Below are 11,110 nucleotides of genomic sequence, written 5' to 3' on the forward strand. Positions count from 1 at the left end.
TATTTATTCTTACCATATATATATCCACATCTGTCTGTACCTGCATATAATCCTTTGTACATATCTGTAGATACTATATCTGTACATATCCCTTACATACTCTTGCTAGCTGCTGGCCAGTATGATTTACTACCAGTGTCTTTATACCTGTATCACTGTACATATTAATACTACAACTCTGTCGCATACATAGTATTACTCAGTAGTACTAATTTATACATCTTATACCCAGTGTAATGACCTGTACATTGTATATTACTATTGCACTTTACTGTTACATTTGCACTCTGGTTGGATGCCAAACCTCTTTTCATTAGTATACTAACTGTACTTGTTATATAAAGTGTTATGGTATGTTATAGAAATTGTATTAGGTTTTTCCCTGTCTGGTCATTTAGCCCCAAAGAAGCAAGGTGGGGTTAATATGCCATATGCAAATCTATGCAAACTAGAGTTCACTGTTATATTAATTAGATTTTGTGCACACAGATTTCTAGATGAAAGACGGAGGTCAAAGAGGAAACAATTTATTTGTATTATAAATCACATTGGAAACCTAGAAAACATTAGGTTTCACACAGAGCAGAGCTAGTGCTTCTGAAAGCAGTCTGCTCATAGTATCCAGCAAATCAATTTTCTCGAACAAATAAAGGCTCCAAAGGCATCACTGGTAATCTCAGATTATTAATGATAAAACAATACCAATATCAATATTGTACTGATAACAGGCTAAAATTAGGTATCAGTATCGCAAATATTTCCCCAATTACTAAAAATCTGACACCAAGAGAGCCATGTTGTGTGAGCATTTCTGACACATAGAAGAGATCTTAAAGGTGCTATAGATATTTTTATGTAGAGTAATTTTTATTTTATTTAATTTTCTTACATCTTACATCCACAGAGATTTTAGAAAAGGTGAGAAAAGTATTGCTTTTACCCCCCCAAAAATATAGATGAATGAATGTATCATTTAAAAACTTTTGGCTAGTCCAAAATGAATGTTTTATGTATGTATCCCCTCCCTACTTCCCATTTCCCCACGTGGAATGCACATGATTGGATAAATGACATGCTGGTGCTCTAGTGCAACATCTAGTGGCTGAATGTTATCTATTATTAATTACCCTTAAGATTTATCTAGTGGTGAAAAAACATATATCAATTGCTTTTGTCCAATGACCTCAAATTAATGTCTTGGCCCACACTGTTCAGTAAAGACCATGGATCATTACTCTGTATTGGACTATACTTAAAAATTGGTATCGGCAGTAAAGAGTGGTAAGGGTGCATCTCGCTAACAAAGTAGGCCACCACTGCTCTCACTGGTCTAACTTCAGAGAAGCTCTGTAGATGTTAATATTCTGGTGCCAACACTGGTCTCTCTTCAGAGAAGCTCTGTAGATGTTAATAGTATGGTGCCGACACTGGTCTCTCTTCAGAGAAGCTCTGTAGATGTTAATATTCTGATGCTCTCACTGGTCTCTATTCAGAGAAGCTCTGTAGGTGTTAATATTCTGGTGCCGACACTGGTCTCTCTTCAGAGAAGCTCTGTAGATGTTAATATTCTGATGCTCTCACTGGTCTCTCTTCAGAGAAGCTCTGTAGATGTTAATATTCTGATGCTCTCACTGGTCTCTCTTCAGAGAAGCTCTGTAGATGTTAATATTCTGGTGCTCTCACTGGTCTCTTCAGAGAAGCTCTGTAGATGTTAATATGCAGGTGCTGACACTGGTCTCTCCTCAGAGAATCTCTGTAGATGTTAATATGCTGGTGCTCTCACTGGTCTCTCCTCAGAGAAGCTATGTAGATGTTAATATTCAGGTGCTGTCACTGGTCTCTCCTCAGAGAAGCCCTGTAGATGTTAATATTCTGGTGCTCTCATTGGTCTCTCCTCAGAGAAGCTATGTAGATGTTAATATTCAGGTGCTGTCACTGGTCTCTCCTCAGAGAAGCCCTGTAGATGTTAATATTCTGTTTGAAATCACGGTGCACGAGTTCCACGTGGAAACAGTTCGGTAGACACTCGTCGTAGAACCCCGGAGTCCCGTGCTCTGCTCGCATCTGGGACGAAAGAAACAAAACGGCCCCGTTCCTGCACAAGTGAACGAGAGTCTCCAGCAGCAGCGGGTACGTCTCTGAGAGGTAAACGATGTCAGCGCCCAGCACCACGTCCCAGTCACTGTGGAAGCTGAGCTGGTCCTGGCCCCAGGACAGAGGGAGGACGGTGGGGGGGACCGAGGGCCAACCAGAGGGCGGCATGTTAGCGGAGACGTTGGTCTGAAGTTGTGCGACAGCCAGAGGAAGGTCGGTGAGGGTAACGTCCGCACCTGAAACAGGAATGTATGAGATTAGATCATTAACAATACATAATAAGATCATGAATACAAAGATATATAGCTGTCAACTATGCAATTTACCCTAAAGTATGGATGATGAGAAATATAATACAATATAATTATTGAAATAATACTTAGAAGCCACAGTGCTTTGCACACTGGTTGCTTGTAATCATGTTACCAATTGCAAATGATTAACAATACTTATTATGCACTATGTTTGAGTCAAGTGTTCCTTTATTAATCCCCTTGGGGAAATTCAAGTGTCATGGCAGTATGGGGGGGGGTATATGTAGGATAGGTAGTAATAATAATAGAACAGTGAAAAGTAATGATAATAGTGATAGTAGTAGTAGTGAACAGTAGTGAGTGGCATGTTTCAATCAGACAGTAGTAATAGTGACTGATGATGGTATACATGGTCCAAACCATAGTAACACACAAGTCCGTGCAGTGTTCATTATTAAGAGTCAGATAGTCCTAACAGTGTTTATTATTAAGAGTTAGATATCATATTGCATACCGCCCCAACAGGTCCACGGAGGACGCCATAGCCCATGTGCTGCACACAGCAGCATCACACCTGGACAAGAGGCAGGGGAACTATGTGAGAATGCTATTCATCGACTACAGCTCGGCATTCAATACCATAGTCCCCTCCATACTCATAGCCAAGCTCAGGGACCTGGGCTTGAACTATGACCTCTGCCAGTGGGTCTTGGACTTCCTGACTGGCAGACCCCAGGTGGTGAGAGCAGGCAACTGCACCTCCTCATCCATCACCCTCAACATAGGGGCCCCCCAGGGCTGTGTTCTGAGTCCCCTCCTCTACTCCCTGTACACACACGACTGTGTGGCTCAGCGGAGTAGCAATACAACCATCAAATTTGCTGACGACACAGTGGTGGTGGGCCTGATCTCTGCCAACGACGAGAGGGCCTACCTGGAAGAGGTCAAGGTCCTGGCGGGATGGTGCCAGGAAAACAGCCTCTCCCTGAACGTCAGCAAAACAAAAGAGATGATTGTGGACTTCAGGAGGTCGGGGGTCAAGGACTACAGCCCCCTCAGCATCGACGGGGCACCGGTTGAGAGAGTCAACAGCTTTAAGTACCTCGGAGCCTACATATCCGAGGACTTGACATGGACCACACACATTGACAGTGTTGTGAAGAAGGCACGACAACGCCTCTACTTCCTCAGGCGCCTAAGGAAGTTCCAAGTCAGTCAGAAGATCCTTAAGAACTTCTACTCATGTACAATAGAGAGCATCTTGACCGGCAACATCACCTCCTGGTTTGGGAATAGCACTGCACAAGACCGAAGCAGACTACAAAGAGTGACACGTTCAGCCGAACGCACAATTGGAGGGGGGCTCCCCACCCTCCAGAACATTTACAACAAGCGTTGCAAGGGCAAGGCTAAGAGAATCATTAAAGACTCCAGTCACCCGAACAACTGCCTCTTTGAACTGCTGCGGTCAGGCAAGCGATACCGGAGTCTCAAGGCGAGCACAGAAAGACTCAGAAGAAGCTTCTATCCCCAGGCCATCAGGCTGCTAAACGAACAATGATGAATGAACACTACACAACAACAACCACCAAACGCACATAGCACACACATCCACACGCACACACTCACTTAAACAAACACACTGTAGCACCCACTCCCCACACTTTATATTTATTGATGAAGGATTGCACTACAACTCGTACACCTTACTGTAAATTGTACCTAAATTGTACCTCATCCCATTTCTGCTTTGCACTAGATAGTACTGTACATTAGTACAGGGGTTCCCAAACTTTTCAGGCCGGGGCCCAGAAAATAAGGCGTCAGAGAGCCGCGGCCCAATGCACATCGTCTGTTTTTTTTCAGGCGACCGATTTTTTAAGCCAAATATCACTTCAATCCTATTAAGTTAGTTCAAGTTAGTTATTCATTTATATGTGCTATTTATGAGAGGGCTAACTTGTTGCAAAATAATAATGATAATAATAATAGCCTCATTAAAATACTATTGTTGCTTCGGTTGTTTTCAGCGTTTTATGTGCATAAACGTTATTTAGTTTGAAATGTTCGTTGAAATAAGTAGATTTTTCGTTTTTGTTTATTTATTAAGTTAATATAAAACCATATAGTCACATTTTAGAATACAATAGAATAGAATTTTAGAATACAACTAGAAACACTGTCCTGGCCTGCTTCTAAGTTCAGTGGCCTGACAAAAAAAATAAAAATAAAAAAATAAAAAATAAAAAAATAAAAAAAAATGTTTTTTTTTTTTCATCTCGCGGCCCATCCGTGGCTGCTCGCGGCCCACCTTTGGGTCGCGACCCCGACTTTGGGAACCATTGCATTAGTACACTGCATAGTATTGTATATTATATGGTAACTCAGAACATTGTACATATGTCTATACCGAACACTGTGACCTCATTTTCTTCTTCTAAATTACATGCTATACTATGTTATTTGATACTATCTTGTCTAGCACAGTCTCTGGAGCGTAACAGTAAGAAGCATTTTGTATGAAAGTATTCTGTACTTCTGTATGACAACTATTAAAGAAACTTGAAACTAAAGAAACTTGAACTCATATTCCTAACAGTGTTTACTATTAAGAGTCAGATAGTCCTAACAGTTCTTTTTTTTTTAATCTACTTTTTCTCCCATTTTCTATTTTTCTCCCATCCCGAATTCGTATTGTCCAATTCTACCCTCCCCTGTCTCGAACGCTGTTAGGCCATGCCTCCCACAAGCCGGCTGCAATGTGGACGAAGCCTTGCATCACGTGTCCCATCCGGTACACGAGGAGGCAGCCGTCGCATCTTCTCACCTGCACAGCGCGATCTCTCAGCGGCGAGGGTCTGCGTGGGAGGGACACGCCGCCCCCGTTGCTTCCTGATTCTGCTGCGCAGGCGCACCAACCGACCTGTAGGAGTCGCTGTCCATAACGTCCGATCCCCACCCACCAGCTTCCCACCCCTAACACTGCCAATTGTGTTAGTATGAACGACCAGCCAAGCTGGTAGCAATGCCGAGAGCTGGGCTCGAACCCAGCATCTCCTGCATTAGTGGCGAGCGCCTTGCCCACTGCGCCACTTAGCCGCCCTAGTCCTAACAGTTCTCAAGTTCACCAGCCATTAGCTCTCCAGCAATTGGCAGCAGTCTGTGCCCACGGTTGTGGACTGGAGACTGATTAGCTACTGGCATGAAAGACAGAGGGTTTGTGGTGTGTCATGAGTCTATGGCTGAACGTGCTCCTCATCTGGGCTAGCTCCTCATAGATGGGGTGGGAGGGGTGGTGAACATTGACTTGTATAGGGCTAGATATGATTGAATGTGTTGTGGACATGCTGATGTGCCAATGCAGTTTTTGACCAAGAAGAAAGCGACATACCCAAGCGTGCTGCCAAAATACCAACAATGCCTGTTCCGGCACCCAGCTCTATGATGCGTTTCCCTCTCAGGTCCAGAGACTGCTCCTCGAAATAGCGACATAAGTGTAGACCCTACACACATACCACAGTCACACACACACACGTTTTCAGGGCGAACAGGGTCATTCTACATTGCATTAGAGGGGACTACAGTTTCTGATTGATTGAAAACGTTATTTACAGATTGCAGAATGGGTACAATACAGTACAGCTCAATACACACAATTGTTAAGGGGGTGCAGACCAGAGAAAGACGTTCGTCTTGTTTACATCAGGGTCCATTTTCAATTCATCATATTATATGAAACATTTAGTTTTAAGTTGCTTGTTCATAATATATTGAAATCTACGTTTTTTTATTGGCAAGTGGCGACTTGGAACCTGAACGATATCTACCTAACTAAGAGGGGACCTGCATTATCCTGCAACAGGATGTTCTACTACAGTCTACACACAAAGGTCTTCTTTCAAGAAGGCATCATATTCTTTACACGTTTAGAACATTTAAGGTTTTTCTAACCACCTAAATATTTTGGACCTAAGTTTGCCAAATACATACATATAACAGACTTAAAATAGGTGACAAATGCATTGTTTTAAATAACCTAAACATGACGATTTACATTTGTTAGGGTTCTAGTCTTTTGATTGATTGAATGAAAACTTTATTAACAGATTGCAGAATGGGTACAATACAGTACGGCTCAATACACACAATTGTTAAGGGGTTGCAGACCAGAGAAAGACTTTCGTCTTGTTTACATCAGGGTCCCCCATTTTCAATTCATCATAAAAAAACGTGTCATATTTCAATGTTTATAATTAGACAAGCATCGATACATAATAACATTGGTTTGAATAGGCTACTCAGTCTTACAGCGTCCCACACTGGCGCGGCCACGCCGAGGTTGGCACCGAACACCTGGCTGATCTTGACTTCCTGACCGAGGAACTTGTACACCGTCTCCTCGGAGAATGTATCCGCGAACAGACAGTCGTCCGCGGGGAACACAAACCCGTCTTCGTTTCCGTTATAAGTCATGGTGGTGAAGGAGGCGCAGTCGCAGTGTTAAGAGTTCCAGATAACAAAAACAACGGTCTCTAGTTTCTGCGCTTGAAGCCAGAAAACGACAACGTTATAGATTAGAACACACACTTGGGGAAATTAAGTCCTACGGTTTTCTGTAAACAGCTAAACAAAAAAAGTCCACGAAAACACCTAAGCTCTTCTGTCACGTGTTCATCCTCCATACAATCAGTCGAATTGTGTACACAATGCAGCCTCCACACAAGCAATTTCCGATGGCTACACTGCTAGATAGCTGAGCTAGTGCTGCCACCTAGCGTTCGGAGTCAGAACTTTACTTGATTAAAAACTGTGCTGTTGATAAGAGCGTTCCAAAGAAATGCACCTTACATCTAATCTGTATGGGACATGTTTTTATTTTGTTTGATCTACTTTTTCTCCCATTTTCTATATTTTTCTCCCATCCCAATTTCGTATTGTCCAATTCTACCCTCCCCTGTCTCGGACGCTGTTAGGCCATGCCTCCCACAGGCCGGCTGCAATGTGGACGAAGCCTTGCAGTCCCCTCCGGTACACGAGGAGGCAGCCTTCGCATCTTTTCACCTGCACAGCAAAATCTCTCAGCGGCGAGGGTCTGCGTGGGAGGGACACGCCGCCCCTGTTGCTTCCTGATTCTACTGCGCAGGCGCACCAACCGACCTGTAGGAGTCGCTGTCCACAACGTCCGATCGCGTCTATACTTTCCACAAGCAACTTGTCCTTCCGTGTTCCCGTTTTGCGCTCGGATTGGCCACTCACGTTTCTGGTCATGTGACATGTGCGCCCAATCGCAAACGACCTAACGCCTAGTTTATCACTGGTTAAGCTTAGGCGACTCTTTCGCAGTTGGTTGCGGTTAGAGTTTGGAATCAGGGCTGGCGTTCTATCGCCATGCTCTGAGACAAACTCTAACCTTAACCAACTTCGAAAGAGCGCCTAAGCTTAACCGTCCAAAGTACTTGCGGTCACACGATTGGGCGCACATGTCACATGACCAGAAACGTGCATGGCCAATCAGAGCGCAAAACGGGAACGCGGAAGGACAAGTTGCTTGTGGAAAATATAGAGGCCGTCCGATCCCCACCCACCAGCTTCCCACCCCTATGAACGACCAGCCAAGCTGGTAGCAATGCCGAGAGCTGGGCTCGAACCCAGCATCTCCTGCATTAGTGGCGAGCGCCTTGCCCACTGCACCACTTAGCCACCCTTGTATGGGACATGTTTTGAAGCATATATTATATACAATATAAAAATATAAATATAAACCTCTTTAAACATTATCTGAAATTATACTACTATGCACTCAAGAGTGTAACACTCACGTTTAAAGGGGACATGCATTGCTATTCTTTTCACTATTTGGGCAACTTTACACAATTCCTGTGAGTCTATGGAACACATCTGTAAAAAAAAATATTCAAAAAAAATCATTGTTTTGTATTTCTAATCAAGTACTCTAAAGCAGCATTTTTCAGCTGTTTTGGGCTGGGCTCCGCCCATAAGCGATTTGAGTGACAATCACCCACAGTCTGCACTGGCAGACCGAGAGAGATATAGAGAGATAGAGGAGGGGGATACTAATTAATTTCACGCGGGGGGCATAATCCCACAGGGCAATGCATTGGTAACTTGTTTCAAATGACAATATATACCCCTGTGAATATTATTGCACGGATCGGAATACAGGCACGCACGTGGGAGCGTGCGCAACAATATTTTGACAGTGATATGCGAGTGGAGATTGTGTGTAAATGCTTGTCCCTCTCTCTCTCCATCTCTCTCCCTCTCGCTCGTTCTCTGCTGTCTGTCGGCACCGCGCACGTCAACCCGTTTGAGGAAGTAATTACACTCAATCTGTTGTTGAGCGAATTGTTGATTGTGGGCGGTGACTACAACCAGTGCCTTACTCACGTCAGCAAAACAGTCAAATCAGAATGGCTTAGTTGAGTGAGGGAGGATCTCGTGAACTCGAAACTAGACTGATGAGTCAAAATGAGAATTAGAGACACAGACCCCATTGATATAAACCCCCATTGCTAGGAAACAATGCTAAACACTGCCTGAGGTACCCTGGACACAAAGAAAACAGGTGATCGCAAGGCCGACAGCCTTGGTGGCCGAGGGATCGGCTACATTAGATGAGCACGCCCTAAAAAACCGTCGCGTCTAGCTGTGTCTAGCTCGCTCTCCGGTCACTCCCCCCCCCCCAACACCAGCGGGATAAGGGCTCTGATTTGTTTCCTTTGGCTGCGGGCCGCGTGCCTTCAATGAAGCGCAAGCGGCCCCACGTTTCGCTTCTCATGGGGACAGGGGCCGACACCCAGTTGCTGGCTAGGCCTGGGTCTGTCCGTGAGAATGTTGCAAGCGGCTCCCACGCCACACGTTCTGCGTCTGTGTTTGGTGAGCCTGGTGTTGTGTCTGTCAACAACAAAGGTTGTCAGCGGGGGAGCTCGAGGCCCTTGGGGTCGCAGTGCGAGTTCCCCCAGCCCCGCCCTCGCCAGGCCGGGTATCACGTTAGTGCCTCCCACGGCCGGACGACCGGCGGTGGTCAGGCAGGTGCGTGTGATTTGGGTGGTAGTAATATCACCGCAGGGCTACGGTGTGTAGGAACCCACCCTATCGGGCAGTGTGGGGACCTCACGCCTTGCATGTCCAGCTGTAGAACAGTTCCTCAGCAATCCATGCCGGGGAGGTGTTCAGTGGGGGAGCTTTTGTCACCCAGTGTGATGTCAGCTTCCCCCGTATCAAACCGGCCCTTTCTGTAGGGGTCCCCCCTTGGGTGCGATTGCCTCGTTGGTAGTGTCAGGGTCCGATATCCTGACTCCACGAGACACCCTGCTCGCGAGGTTGGCGGGTCCAGGGTTGGCAACGCACAGCGAGTGGGACCGGGCCGCCTATCTACGGTTCCTGGCGGACCAGCGCCAAGTGGTGGTGGGTGCGCTTTGGGATTATGGCTGCAGCAGTGCCATATGTCGAGGTGGATGGAGAGAACGCTGAGGCGGGGACTTGTGTTTAGTTTGTACAACCCCACCCTCCGTTTTCAGGTTTGGTACAGACCCTATTGTCAGGGTCAACAGCAGTGACAGATCTGGCCGACGAGATCCAATCTCTGTTGGCGAAGCAAGCCATCCCAAAAGGAGGACGCGATGCGTGGCGTTTCCTCCCGGTATTCTCTGGTGCCCAAGGGGGGGGGGGGTGTCAGACCCATACTGGACCTACCCCATGGAAGGTTCAGAATGTTGACCGTCTCCTACCTGTTGGACGCTGTCAGGTGGGGGACTGGTTCACCTCCATAGACCTGTAGGATGCGTATTCGCATCCCGATCTTCCATCCTAGGGCTTACCTACACTTCCTTTGCAGGGCTTAGCGTACGGGTACCAGAGGCTGCCGTTCGGCTATTCTCTGGCTCCCCGTATCTTCACCAAGTGCGTGTAGACCGCACTGGGGTCTCTGCGTCGTCGGGGGTTACGAATTGTATTCTGCCCTGGACGACGTTCTGGTCCTTGGCCGGTCAGGGTAGATCGCCAGGTCTCATACCAGGCAGGTGATGTCTCACCAGCCTGGGTTTTGCTATAGACTGGAAGTAGAGTTCTCCTCTTCCCAGTCAACGGGTGGAGTACTTGGGTTTTTTTCTAAGCGGTGGCCCTTGCGCAGGTGAGGCGCTGTCCAAGCAGCACCTGTCACATTGGTTGTGCGGGGGCATTGCCTTTTGCTGCACGTTGGCTGGACAGGTCCCCCCCAGTATGATATATAAAGAAAGGTTATCCTATAACCTAGTTATATGAATACTGGCAGAGCGTCTCGCTCTCAGTGCCCTGAGGTGCCTTGGTTGGGTTTTCAATGTTGGAAACTTTTTTTCCGAGGAAGGTAGTGTGTGACCATGTCCGGCGTCTTATAGGAGGACGCTGGGGCGTGGTCTGGTCAGGTGCAAATTGTTTGTTCATGAGCACAGTAGGTGCTAGGAGATAAGTTCTCATAATGGCAGGAGCGAGACGCTCTGCCAGTATTCATATAACTAGGTTATAGGATAACCTTTCGTTTCTGTGACAAGTATTTGTCAGCTTCAGTGGTGCAGTCGTAATATGGGAACTGCCCGGACGCCACGTGAACGCGAGCGTGCGCACAGAACAGATTATTATTATGCAGAATAAATAGTAGGAAACATGTTTGTATAGGAAATTACTAGTTTTAGTTTAGTTTTTGTAAATATTGCCTTGAAATAGAGAAGCTGAAAAAGGTAGCAGGATGTAGCCTTCAATATATA

General features: G+C 46.0%; 1 protein-coding gene across 1 annotated transcript; it reads right to left on the minus strand.

Annotated features, from left to right (window-relative positions):
• Window positions 1-517: 517 nt before the first annotated feature.
• On the minus strand, window positions 518-7,032 carry LOC311231199 (EEF1A lysine methyltransferase 3-like). The gene is made up of 3 exons (XM_084317739.1): window positions 6,657-7,032; window positions 5,740-5,851; window positions 518-2,330 (listed from the first exon to the last, which is right to left on the minus strand). The coding sequence occupies exons 1-3, from the start codon at window positions 6,819-6,821 to the stop codon at window positions 1,933-1,935; spliced, it is 675 nt and encodes a 224-aa protein (XP_084173865.1). The 5' UTR covers window positions 6,822-7,032; the 3' UTR covers window positions 518-1,932.
• Between the last annotated feature and the right edge of the window lie 4,078 nt (window positions 7,033-11,110).

This window comes from Notolepis coatsorum, assembly GCF_963971535.1.
Source record: "Notolepis coatsorum genome assembly, chromosome: 6".
Classification (NCBI taxonomy): domain Eukaryota; kingdom Metazoa; phylum Chordata; class Actinopteri; order Aulopiformes; family Paralepididae; genus Notolepis; species Notolepis coatsorum.